General features: G+C 38.7%; 2 protein-coding genes and 1 long non-coding RNA gene across 10 annotated transcripts in view; 2 read left to right on the plus strand and 1 right to left on the minus strand.

Annotated features, from left to right (window-relative positions):
* LOC139122144 (high affinity cAMP-specific and IBMX-insensitive 3',5'-cyclic phosphodiesterase 8B-like) overlaps positions 1 to 13,485 on the plus strand; it is a 455,871-nt gene that overhangs the window by 167,585 nt on the left and 274,801 nt on the right. The window lies entirely within an intron of this gene.
* LOC139122146 (E3 ubiquitin-protein ligase LNX-like) lies at positions 1,116 to 11,681 on the plus strand. Of its 2 annotated transcripts, none has more exons than XM_070687567.1 (7): positions 1,116 to 7,630; positions 8,060 to 8,331; positions 8,813 to 9,018; positions 9,301 to 9,546; positions 9,763 to 10,032; positions 10,240 to 10,411; positions 10,560 to 10,743. In XM_070687567.1, exons 1-3 carry the CDS (start codon positions 7,049 to 7,051, stop codon positions 9,003 to 9,005), a joined length of 1,047 nt encoding a protein of 348 aa, XP_070543668.1. In that variant the 5' UTR covers positions 1,116 to 7,048; the 3' UTR covers positions 9,006 to 9,018; positions 9,301 to 9,546; positions 9,763 to 10,032; positions 10,240 to 10,411; positions 10,560 to 10,743. The 2 variants fall into 2 exon arrangements, 1 of the variants encoding a protein (XP_070543668.1); XR_011549411.1 differs by lacking the exon at positions 1,116 to 7,630 and adding an exon at positions 11,026 to 11,681 and having other exon boundaries at positions 8,139 to 8,331.
* Positions 8,007 to 11,803, minus strand: LOC139122149 (uncharacterized). The gene is made up of 3 exons (XR_011549414.1): positions 11,675 to 11,803; positions 10,527 to 10,587; positions 8,007 to 8,143 (listed from the first exon to the last, which is right to left on the minus strand). It is a non-coding gene; the product is annotated as an uncharacterized lncRNA (long non-coding RNA).

The following is a 13,485-nucleotide window of genomic DNA, read 5'->3' on the forward strand; positions in this document are numbered from 1 at the left end:
TGCCAGTACAACATGATAAAACACGGCAAGAACCAAGAACTGGATTTGGAAAAAGTTGGCGTGTTAACAATGCTGCTCTACGATGTATGGCATTTTTTGTGATCGCAAGCTATCATCAACTCAGTCTCCGCGCCTTTGCAGATACAAAAGCTCCCTTCCTCAATTATCTGTTCCTCGACCTCTTTAACATCGTGTACATCAAAATCAGTGGAATGACTCGAACTTCCCGACGCGACGCTGGGACACGTGACGCCATGTTTGAAGATCTGTCAACTGCCGAGGGACGGCCGAAACACCCGAACGACCCCGAACGAACTTAATCTTGTTTACTAAATCCGAGAAAACGCGTTCGCAAGTCCCGTTGGTGCTAATGGAGTAGTTTGTAAGGCAAACAGCGGCAAAACACATGGTCCCTTTGATCTCCGCCTAGTTGTGACTCCTTCTCTACTACCTCCATGGCAGTACTAAAACACATACAAGAAAATCAAAACACACCTTATATTTTCTTGATTATTTCCATGTAACAACATAAGTGTCTATACACAAAATCATCAGAAACTTCCTTTCATCGTGATCATCATAAGTTATACTACAAGATGTGAAATTTTGTAATCAGGAAAGCTAAGTAAAATCCTATTCAAACCATTGGCAGTAGAAAAAACCCTAGTATGTGCACACAGACAAAACAAAGAATTAAATTACTTTGGCCTTTAATAGTTGGGATCTATTAAATGTCGCGTATACCTACGATTATGGCAGAGTAAAAAATGAAAACATTAACAGATTGTTAGTATTAAGTACCAGTAACTGGGTTTTTTTCATAGTGGTCCCAGTTCACAAATTGGATGTGTCCCTGAAGTGTACTGGAACTGATCCTGGAGGCCAACTAGGACCGCGGCCGTGGTCCTAGAGTTAATTTTGAAGCCAACTGGGACTGGTCCCAGAGACCAACTGGGACCAGTCCCAGTTTGCTACTGGGACCGGTCCCAGAAGTGAACTGGGACCGGTCCCAGAAGTGAACTGGGACCGGTCCCAGAGTGCATTTTAAGCCAACTGGGAGTCCCAGTTGGCGGTCCCAGTTAGGGGTTTGAGCTACCCTTACATACCTGCAATTCTAGATAGTGCGTAGAAACCTTTCCTGCAGACATGGCTAATATGATCAGAAGCAGAACCGTCGTTGTAGAGCTTAACACCAAGATTGCGAACTGAAGTGGACGGGGCAATATCAAACTCGCCTATCCTATGGCTGGAAATTTTCACCGCATCTGATCTCAGGCGTGACAAAAACTTAATCACCTCTGTCTTATTGTCGTTGAGAATCAACATATTGGATCTCATCCATCTGCGAATTTCATCTACGCATATCTCAAGAGAAACTTGCACTTCATCAGGTCTCTTGCACACAACATAAATCTGCGAGTCATCCGCATACAACATATAGTTGAAGTCATGCTTGACAATGATGTCTTCAAGTGGCGCTGTATACAGTGTAAAGAGAATTGGTCCCAAAACAGAACCCTGGGGGACGCCATATATCATATTTGTACTGGGTGATGTAAATGAGTCTATCTTTACACGCTGATTACGATTGTTGAGATAGGATCCGAACTATGACAGAGCTTTACCAGTGATGCCAAAACGGAATTGAAGTCTGTGAAGGAGTACATCATGGTCAACCGTATCGAAGGCAGCAGACAAGTCCAACATGATAAGGAGAACATCTCTCTTTTCGTTGAGAGCAAGCATGATGTCATTATGCACACGCAGAAGGGCAGTCTCTGTGCTGTGGTGAGCGCGATACACACTTTGGAACTTGGTTAACAGTGAATGGTTAGCCAGGTGAATGTTCAATTGTGAAGCAACAACCCGTTAAAGTAATTTCGATAGAAATGGCAGATTTGACACAGGTCGGTAGTTCTTCAGACTGTTCGGATCAAGGTCCGGGTTTTTCAGCAATGGTCGAATGATCGCAGATTTAAAATGACTGGGAACGACACCAGAAGATAGTGATGCATTAAAGAGATGCGTAATGAACGGTGCAAGAACAGAGGCGAATTTCTTGATATAGTTTGTCGGGAGGATATCCAGATCGCATGATTTTGGAGCTGCCCGCTCAATAAGAGTACGAACCTGATGCACGGACACCTCACTGAAAGTTGGTAAATTATGAGATGGTAAGGTGTTGCTGGTGTCGGTACTGTAACTAATGAGGCCTTCACGAAGTTTGGCAACTTTGGAGTTGAAATAGCTCAGGAATCTAGATGGTAGTTCCTTCAATGGAATCTCACTCAGTAGAGCTTTAGCGTTGATAGCTTTCGTATCAGATAACTCAGAGACGATCTTAAACAACTTCTTGTCATCTGCCTCTTGGATGCGAGCGCGATGGTAGTCGGCCTTTAATTCGTCACAGCGCGAAAATATTCAATTGGCTTTATCAGAAAAATCTGCCGATCAATCTCAAGCTTTGTCGAGCGATACTTTGACTCCAGCCGTCTCACATTCTTTCTCAACATCAGTAGCTCTTCGCAGTACCATGGAGCACGTACCTTTTCAGTCACCAATTTCTTCTTAATGGGCGCTACAGTGTCTAATATCTCCGTAACGGTGTCGCAATAAAATGTAGAAATGGCTTCAGCGTCGAAATCTAGTGGGTAAGTGAACAACTGGGTAGAGATTTCATCTTGAAAGACGTCGATGTTAACAGTTCGGAAATCGTGATGCGAAATACTCACTTTTTGGGTGCAGGGCGTCGAAGATTCAGATCAAACCGTATGAGACTATGATCAGAGTTCATAAAGTTCGATACATCCACCGAGTGAACAAGCACATCTGTCGAACGTGTAATTAGGAGATCTAGAACATGGCCCTTGTTATGTGTCGGTGTGAGAATATGTTGATGTAACCCCATCGAGTGCAACAGGTTTATAAATTTGACTGTGTCGGGTGAGTTCAGTTCATCAAGGTGAATGTTAAAATCGCCAGCGACGATAAGATGGCCGGGTGACGGTACAGCGGACTCAAGTAGAATGGAAAATTCAGCAAGAAACTCGTTGACAGTTGAATTATTCTTCTGCGATTTCGGTGGGCGGTAGATGGTAATAACACGCAAAGACTGGCTAGATGATTTAAACATGACGTCCAAACACTCAAAAGATTGGTATGAACTGGCTCGTTTCTCAGTAACACGTAGATTAGAACAGGCAATTACAGCGACGACGCCGCCTCTACGTTTAGAGCGAGACTGGTGGTGAATAGAATATCCGCTAATGGCCAAGTTGAATTCAGCAATTGCAGGGTCAGCTTGATTCTTGAGCCATGTTTCGGTGAGAACAAAAATGTCCAAATCATCGTTAATCAGGGTTGTTGCAATGGCACCAATTTTTCCAGTTACAGAGTGAGCATTCCAAACGGCAGCATTGAGTTATATTTTTTGCAAACAAGTCGACAGCTTTTCGGATTTTCAATAGGACTGGAATTCGTCTCTCTATAGCTGGTTGAATAATACGATGTGTAATGAAACTTTGAATTAGGGATATATATCTGAATTGACTCAACCAAAGTTGATGAATCTTGCTACATATATTTCAGATACTATAATACATGTTATTGAAATTCGTTAAGAATTTTTGCTTCAGCCAATTTCTAATTTACATATTTGATGAACTTTCTTAATTAGGGATATTTATCTGTATTGATGTGACCAAAGTCGACAAAACTTGCCATGTACATTAAAGATACTATGATACAAGATTATTGAAAGTCATTTGACATTTTTATTTCAGCCAATTCCCAATTTGCATATTTGATGAACCTTCCTAATTAGGGATATATACTAGCATTTACTTGATAAAAGTTGGCGAAACATGCTGTGTACATGGATCATTATACCAGGTTATAACAGTATTGAAAGTCATTTTGCATTTGCATGTCAGCTAATTCATAATTTGCATAGCTAATAAGTTTTCACGGTTTGGCATATAGAGCTTGAAGGACTTTACCAAAGGCAATTACACATGTTATATTGTGATACAATGACAATACTCAAAGAAATTAATTATTTTTATTTCAGCTAATTACATATTTGAATACTTAATGACCTTTAGAATTGATCTGTGGTGAAATTCATTATGTTGATCATAACACTTTCAATGAAGTTGCAAACATGTAGCAAAGGTTCAAACTTGCACATAAATGCAAAATATAATGAAACACATGAGCATTTTCAGTTCATATCTGGTATGTGTATTTAGAATAAAATCAGACATAAAATCAGAATAAAATTATGGCGCAAATATGCAGGACTTTCCTGTAATGGAACCAGTGGTTAAGATGTCAACACAAGTAGGTTAAGGCATGGGCATCAAACGTTATCATGAATATGCATTAGGGCTCATGAATATTAATAAAACAACACTGCCCACACATGAGATAACAACAGAAAATCTCTAAAATCACATCACAAACAAAGTTCCTAACTGGAACATCATCAAGCCAACGAAGTGACAAAGGACACACTGGTGTTCACAACAAAAGATAGCCCAAAAGCACTGTGTGGAACTTTGAACACATAGAAAAGGCTAAGCATCGCATACAAACGAAATCCATACATAAGCCATACTCTGAGGCCAAAGTCCACGGCATGAGGAAGGAGGTGACAAGTGTTAATGAACAGAGTTGGACACAAACATGAGTATTTTTGCTTCCCTGCAAGAAGAATGCAGAGATCAACAACATAGATACAATATAAAATCAAGGAAGAGATGTGCTTTGTCATGGAGGTACATTTGGTACCTCCATGTTTATATAACACACTGAAGAACGAACTGGTAGGAAATGTGAGGTCAAAAGGTCACGGTGGTCTTGGACATACTTCCACGTCTCACCATGGCTATAACAACTGATTTTTTTAATTTTCTCGCTAACAACCTTACCCGATACAGACAGAAGACACATTAAAGCACATACAAGACAAGAGGGATGATATGTGCAGCCACTTTCCAACTTAAAATTACAAATCGTTTCAGTAACAGGCGACTGGGTCATGACCTTTTGGATAGCTTGCGAGATGGCCCGATCGCGCACAAAGCGACCAGATTTCTTTAGAAAAATTCCAACTTGTAGATCACATTTTGTCCTGAAATTTTGCTACCCCAAACTCAGTCGTAAAATATCTTTACAACAATACCTTAAACATGTATGATTTTGTAACGTTTCTTTAAAAAATCACCGAAATTCAAACAAGAATTGACTTTTCCTACAAATTGTAGGTATTTGCCGCAAATATGAGGCGATTAACTCAGGAATTTCTCTTTGTAAAGGATGTTGATCGATTGTACTGAATCCATTCTATTATCATATGCCGAAAGAATATACTTTAAATGTGGTTTACAAGTTGGAATATGCCAATAAATAATATATGCGATTTTGGCGCCAAAATGCCGACATAAAAATCACGTGACACCTTTTATGCAAATTTAAATGACATAAACTGAAAGAGCTATCAAAATTACATATATGTACCAAATTTGATCAAAATATGACTGGTAGTTTATGAGAAATGAAATTCAGCTCGAAATTCTGTCTGGACCCCTGCCTTAACTCACTTGCGAATGTCAAATAAAGAAAATACATTGTGAATAGAATTTTACCTATAATAAGGACTCCTCTCTGTTGAACAGGAAGTTACAGGACCGTTAGTGCACAATAGGGGGATTACTGATGATGCAGCCATTTGCATACGTGCTGGGCGGGAGTTTTTAATTCTCATATTCGCTTTGACCAGGTGATAAATTTGAATAATCATGATTTGCACTTTTGTGATATATGCGAAGAGGGGTCAAATGATCCTACAGGGAACAATTTTGAAACGTATGCATTCCCTGACAAAAAATAGAACAATTGATAAGTTTATTTTTTACTCATTTAGTCGCTATATATTCACAGACATCATATTCAAGATTCAATGACAATGAACCCCTGCACGTATGTTTTATTTGCGCGATAACAAGAATTGAGTTGTGCGCATGCGCAGGTGAAATTAGCATAAATCAGAGGTCGTGTCCTCGTGACTGTATGCAAAACACAGACGTGACCCCTTAGTAACCAGCCGTCGTCCTTCCGTTTCTACCGGTTTTTATCCAATAAAATCGATCAAAGACATATCAATATTGTGTCAAAGTGTTCTTCAGAATGTGAAGTCATGAATATTAATGACCTTTTGCCGTCAAAACATGATCGGTGCGAAAATTTGACCAAGCCGGCGATGCAGCAAGACAGACGCCTCGCCCAGTGACAGCTGATGTTGACAGACGTGAGGTAGAATTTGGACAGCAATTTTTTCACTTTCTTGAGTTTTTCAGCGAATTTCATACAGCTAGACAGTTAGACTAAGTGAACTACTTTGCACTCGTAGCTAGTTCCTGTGAGGCTAATTTTTTTGAAAGGCATTTCTGGGAAAAAAATTTGTTCAGTGCAGCCGACAGTTTTCTCGTTGCTAGGCAACTTTCACAAGTATGCGTCTTATTTTTGGGTATCAATTTCATTTTATTACTTCGACCTTAGCGTAATCTAGGCAATTTTTTTCCATTCTTTTCAAACACTTACCTAATATTTTCGCCAATCTTCGTTTGTTTTGTCTAAAAATTATGTCGAGTTTTGATTTTCACCAATGTTGCCTCGGAAAACTCTGTCTTGTCTGTGGGTACAGGGCCCAAAGTTCAGTGGCTGACCTCCAGGAAAAGAAACCCAAACTGTGTAATGATTACTGGGATCAGATTTCTTATACATTTGGCATTGATATTGGTGCTGATGAGGCAGACGTTCATCCCAAACACATAATTTTATGTTATTTGTGTTATTGATGTCTCCTCATTAAAATGTCTACTCTGCGGAGACTTTCAAAAATGAATGGCCCCCCCCCCCACCCAAGGGTTGGAATATGCCATGCTTGCTCCCATTTTGAAAAACAGAGTAAAGGGGGTCGACCTAGGAGGGCGAAAAGGGGCAGACCCATAACAAAAAACAAGACCCTGCAACTCATACTGATGATATGAACAACACAACCATTGAGACAATACTAACAGAGGAGGGTAAAGTGTTTTTACAGGAGCAGGCTAAAAAGTCACCCAGTTTTGATTGGCCCAAGAGCTTCAGTCCAATGCGTGATGTTGAGTGTGACATAAAATGCAGTATTTGCCTTTCCTTTTTAACCAAGCCACTGGAAACTCCTTGCCAGCATATCTATTGCAGTGACTGTGTAATTAACGTGTTTTTAACTGAAAATAAATTATTTGTTAATTGCCCATGTTGTACAGAATCAATTTCTTGTTTTTCAGTCAAACCAGCAAAACTTTATTTTTTGAATATTTTACGGTCTCTGCCAATGCAATGCAATACATGTATGCAAATTTGTAATTCCCTTCACCTCAATGAACACACATGTCAACCGAGTCAGGCAAAGTCAAATGCTGAAAGTTCATCACAACCAAGGCAGGCATCATCTGATATTCTTGAGAGGCCACTGGAGTTACCCCTTACTCCTGAGTTGGAAAAAATGGCAACCCACCTGCTTAAGACTAAATTGAACCAGTCTGCAGATGGTAAGACTGCCATATATAAAACAGGTGGACCGGTAAGTTTAACACTTTATCTTCAGATAACTAGTATTTTGAATGGTAACTGACCACACACATTCTTTTGTCAAGAAGTTTTTTTTTATTCCACTTAAATGGCAAATGCACATCACTTGCATTCGTTGTATAGTTCTATATTATTTTATTAGCTAATCATTGGCATGCATCCTCAGCTTGTAATTTATTAATACACAAATGCTTTGATTGTTCAGAAACTTCTAACACTATATCTTCAGATAACTGGTATTTTGAATGGCAACTGACCACACACATTCTTTTGTCAAGGAGTTTTTTTTTTATTGTACTTAAATGGCAAATGCACATCACTTGCATTCGTTGTATAGTTCTATATTATTTTATTAGCTAATCATATTAGCATGCATCCTCAGCTTGTAATTTACAAATACACAAATGCTTTGATTGTTCAGAAACTTCTTGTTGTCCAGAGCCACCAGCCACGTGTCTCCACCACCACCGCCTCCAGAAGCACCATAAGAAAACGCTCCAATTATCTGCAAAAACAAAGAGACAGAATTAGCATGGGGTCATGTGGCACACAGCAGCAGGATGAAATAAAAATAGCAGCAAAGCAGCAACGCATAGACCAACTGTTTGCTCGGGTCTCTATCAGTAGTGAAGAATTACTAGCTGTAAAGTCAGATCTCGGGATTACCTGGAACTCAAACAGAAAGTTAAAGAGGTTAGTTATGGTTATTATGTTTGCCTGAAAAAAATTAGAAATGTTACAATGTATGACATCTGCAAATTTTATTACACAGGAAATATTGTTTGCACTAACAGTATTATTAAAACTCCATTAGCTGCAAATTGTGGCCATGTTTTCAGTATTTTTGTTTTGTGTATCAACTGCAGTTTCTGGTGTGAATCCCTCAAGCACAATGAAACACCCTGAATTAAGTGTAACAGTACAGCCTGCATATGTGTAGTCAGCATAGTTATTGTTGAAAATTGAATTCAAGCCTGGACTAGAATTCATGTTGTCAACAATAACAGTCATTATACATACGCAAGCTGTGTTGACACACGGAATACTGGGCATTTTGTGCGCTGTAAGGAGTTGGTTAAGAAATTGCAGTTGATACACAGAACCAGAATGCCAAAACACTGGCCAAAATTACAGGTATGTCCCTTTAATACATGTACCTTCTTTATCTAACCAGATGGTTCAACCACTGGGGAGTCAGAAGTGGTGGAGAACAGCAGATGAGAAGAGAGAAAGAAAGCATTATAGGTGACAATTTGGTGGCTAAAAATTTGCCTTTCTTGTTCACTGAGGAGAAAGGAAGAATTGAGAAACTGGCTCCCTGTGTCTATACGCAGACAGTCTCCCACGGAAAGTGTTACAACAACTAGATGAAAATGATAGGCAAGTAACTTTTATGTCCAAGCAGTTTATAAGAATTATTTTGGTTTCTGGTAATGAATCTAATCTAAAATGAATGTATGTACTGTACAATCATGTGACATGTGCATCAACACATACTGGTACAGTGTGACTCGTGTTTCCTTATACATTTACCGGTATATCCAAAACTTTTGTTGAGCCGCTTCCATGTTGAATTCTGGACTTCACCAGTCTAGTTAGCAGTTATGATTTATTCACTGTATTCAGAACTTTCACAACCCTTAATGTTCTTTTTTATTGTAGACTAAACTTACTGTCTTGGCATGGAGGGAAGATCCCCCAGGACGAAGTATGGGTGAAACTTGGAGGGGATAAGGGTGGGGGGAGCTTCAAAGCTATGTTTCAACTCGGAAATGTCCCCCACCCAAATGCCAAACAGAACACAATAGTGTTTTGCTTTTTTGAGTGTGGAGATACCTTCCAAAATCTAAGTACAGATTTGGATAGATTTAGGGAGCAGCTACAAGAACTAAGGGCTCTGACTTGGAAGTAAGTTGACTTTCCAGCACTGAACTTACATTTTCTTACATAAATTTCTTTATTTAGGCTTCTAGGGGCATTTGTACCTACCTTGTAGTGTATAAACACTGGACTAGATAATACATTATTCCAATTGATAATCAATCAGTGACCTTCTCTTTCTTAAATATTTCATCATATTTATTTAATCTATCTACTCCACCCTCGTTTCTGTTGTTCTCTCAGAAACAAAACTTTCCGTCTGTTTGGCTTCGGAGACTACGTAAAATGTATGGCCTGAGTGGTGCAAGTGGGAGGCACTTTTGTTTGTGGTGCCTTATTACCCAAGACCAGTCACAGATTCCTCGAAAATTACGAGCATCCCAACCAAGATGAATAGAGGGCCTCATCAAAGACCATGCTGACTTTCTGAGTGAAGGCAAAGGCAAACTTGCAAATGCAAAGATGTACAACAATGTTATCAACAATGTCATATTTGACATCCCAATATCACAGGTAAACAAGGCACACTGTTAAAAAATATTTGTTCTCCATTAATATGGTTATGAAAAAAAATATTGAGAGCTAGCCTATTAATCAAGATGACAGATAACATGTCTTTTATACGTACAAATATTTCTGTAATTTCATAAAACCTTCAATGATTTTCACAATTAGGTATGTGTGCCAAGCTTACACCTGGATCTTGGTATATTTTTACAGTTCTACATCATGTTCGAGAATGAAGTGGAACAGTTACAGATAGAAAATAGACGCAAGTGGTGACCTTAACCTAGTACAAGCCCTTGATACAACCTTACAGAGGATGAATGTCAAAAGGCAGGCCTACCATGGCAAGTCATTTGTTTGAAATCATGTCCATAAATGCTTGCAGGTGAGTAGCTACCTCTTCAAAGTACACAAGTGCTGCACAACAAGCACTCATGCAGTCATTCACCTCTTATATATCAAGTCAGTGAAAAATGTGCAAATTATGCAAAACAGCCTACCTTCTTTATCACCTATGGTCTTCATTCTGGCAGGAAGGTAACATTGACCTCTTAACAAATGCTGCAATAGAAGAAGTGAAACTGGTTAGTCCTGCTTATCAAGATGAAGTTACTACTAAATGTACGAAGTACAACAAGCTAATGAAGATGTTTGCTAAATGTCATGCTGGCTACAGCAAATGTGATTACATGGAACCAGAAGAGATTAATGAGTTGGGTATGTCAATTTACAGAAGCATCTGAGTATAACACAATTTAAGGTGTTGTCCAATGATTATTTCAGACTTTTTTTTTTCAAAATGGTATCAGTGAATGTGTACACTGCTCACTTATCTCATACATCTTTATGTCTTAGATGGCAGTTACATTTGGATCAAATATAAGAACATGCATACTTTAATAATTACACTTTGGACTACAATTGTACCTAAAGTTGAGATTGAATGTTTTCTTTGCTTTATACATAAATGATAAAGACTTGTTTTCATTTTTGTTTCAGAAAATAACATTGATTGCCTGATGGCATTTTACAGGGAGGAATTTTCCAGTGCCAGAGTGTCTCCCAAAATGCACATATTGGAGGACCACACAGTTCCCTGGATACGCAGATGGGGCTTTGGCTGTGGGTTTCATGGGGAGCAAGGAGGAGAACATGTACATTCTGATTTGAATAATATTAGATATAACATTAGAGGATTGAGAGATGACCTTGAAATAGCTAGGTGTCTGATGAAAGAACATTGGACGCAAGTATCTCCATTGACTCAGAAGTACAAGCCTAAAACTGTACGGAAAAGCACTAAAAAGTAAACATAATGATGGAACTCAAAAGAAAGGGCTTCTTTTCTGGAGAAATAGTGCTTACTGTAGAATGGTTGAGGATTGTTTGTTGATTTAGAGAAACTTTCAAAGAAGTTTTAGTTCTAGCTCAGTGATGATCATCTGACTGTACTACCAGTACTGTAACTGAATGTGTAACAGGTCCAGAGCTTGATAACTGAAATTTCTTGTTCAAATTCTGTAAATAATGCAAATATCTATTTCTGTGATAGGAATAAACATATCATTGTTTTCTATTCATTCCACTGGAACTTGGCTGAAATCACAATGACTTATAATATATCAATAAATGTTGATGAGTAACTTACCTGCTGGATGACGTTGCCATGAACCATTCCATACAGATTATACACTTGCACTCTGCCATTCAATATTCAGTACAATTACCCTCAAAGAGCTCAAAGCAAAAATTAGCAAAGCAATTTCTTTGGTACTTTAGCCACAGTCTAGGACTATAGCAAAATATCGCAGAAACTCCTCTGAACTCTATAACTGGCTGACAGTAATTGTACCAAACAAGAACGAGTAGGCTGGTTGTTCGATCCAATGCAAGTCTTGTCACCTGAAAAAAAAAAAAAAAAAAAAAAAAACATGTATGTATGACAATCTCATCTCCACGAGCTAGGATATCAAGCAACTCCCTGGTTATTTTTGTTGGGTGTAATTTTATGATTCATGATTGCACAATGATGGAACATAGTACAATCATGCATTATAAAATTACACCCAAGGATTAAAATAACCAGGGAGTTGCATGTCATCCAAGCTAGTGGAGATAGGATTGTATATGACAAATCATTAAAGGGACAAGGTCGCCCATTTTTCATGAATTTTGTTTGATACGAGATGCCACTTATATTGTTTGACATGTTGAAAGATACTGAATGAATTGGTGACCATGCATATGTTCAACCCTGGTTTTAGACAAATTAAACGAAACCAAAGCGAAAATGAATCAATGGTCATGACCATTAATTCATTTTCGCAATGGTTTCATGTATTGTGTCTAAAACTGGGGTCTAATATATGCATATACGGATAACTTTATTCCACTGGCTAAAGTAAGGGCAGGGAACTGTTGCTAAGAGTGGTTGCTATGTAATTTGCATATGATGGAAGCGTTGAAGCACGCATCGGTTGACGCATGCGCAAAACTCAATTCACGCCGAAAACATACGTGCCTGAAACACGGCAAAATTATGGGATTCTGGGACCAAACATGGCACGTCCGATCAGTAGTGTGGCTGTTTTACATTTGCTTAGATTTAAGATAATCTGGCTTTTATAGGGGAAGTTCCTGTATAAGGAAACTTTTTCTGTTCCTGAGGGTGTCCTTAATAGACAGGTTTCCCTGTATATGACATCAACGCTGTTCCCATTTGAATTGTCCCAAATGTCACTTCCCCTTTGTTTCATGAAAAATAGACACAAGGGCTGTTGTCCTGGGGTAATTAATTACGTACAAGTTGTCCTGAACCATTATCAGCATAAACTAATAGCGGAGCAACATCAGCAACTAGGTGACTGTTACAGTTAGTTATTCTTTCATTTTTAGCGATGAAGTTACGTAACTGAGGAAGCTAATAGACTAGTGAAGGCAAAATTAACGTCATTTCCGTCAACAACTTCCATAAAATATTTTGTCACACCATGTGATCAGTGTTATGTAACGACTAGCATACAAGGCACACCCATCAGCGAAAATACTATGAGAAGGAAAGGAGAGATCGTGTTGTGTACATGAATTGACAATAAAATTGAAGTTAGAGTGTACGTGTGAGTGTATTGGCTTACATGAAAATGCGATAGACAATGATGCATTTATGTTAGAACGTCCATGCTCGATCATTTTTTGTCCTGTCAGTGTAAATGACGAGATTGGTAGCCGGACATATGAAAACTTCATTTGTACTTTGCGCGTTTGTTTGTGGTCTTTGTCTGACAAGTTGTCCCGTTCTCCTTTTTACTATGCAGGGGAGAATGAATTACGTTCCTTATGGGTTTCAAATATGTTGAGTTGATCTACTATTTTTAGCTCCCATTTGCCATACATATATGGCAATTGAGAGGTTATATGGTTGAAAAAAGTCTGTATGTGAGATTCTGTCTCTATGTATGT

This window comes from Ptychodera flava, chromosome 21 (assembly GCF_041260155.1).
Source record: "Ptychodera flava strain L36383 chromosome 21, AS_Pfla_20210202, whole genome shotgun sequence".
Lineage (NCBI taxonomy): Eukaryota > Metazoa > Hemichordata > Enteropneusta > Ptychoderidae > Ptychodera > Ptychodera flava.

What these genes read in the sequence shown, in the direction of transcription:
- LOC139122146 (XM_070687567.1), top strand. Translation starts at nt 7,049, where the DNA reads ATGAACAACACAACCATTGAGACAATACTAACAGAGGAGGGTAAAGTG. An exon ending in TATATAAAACAGGTGGACCG is followed by an intron (nt 7,631 to 8,059) that starts GTAAGTTTAACA and finishes TTGATTGTTCAG; the next exon opens with AAACTTCTTGTTGTCCAGAG. An exon ending in TCAAACAGAAAGTTAAAGAG is followed by an intron (nt 8,332 to 8,812) that starts GTTAGTTATGGT and finishes TTATCTAACCAG; the next exon opens with ATGGTTCAACCACTGGGGAG.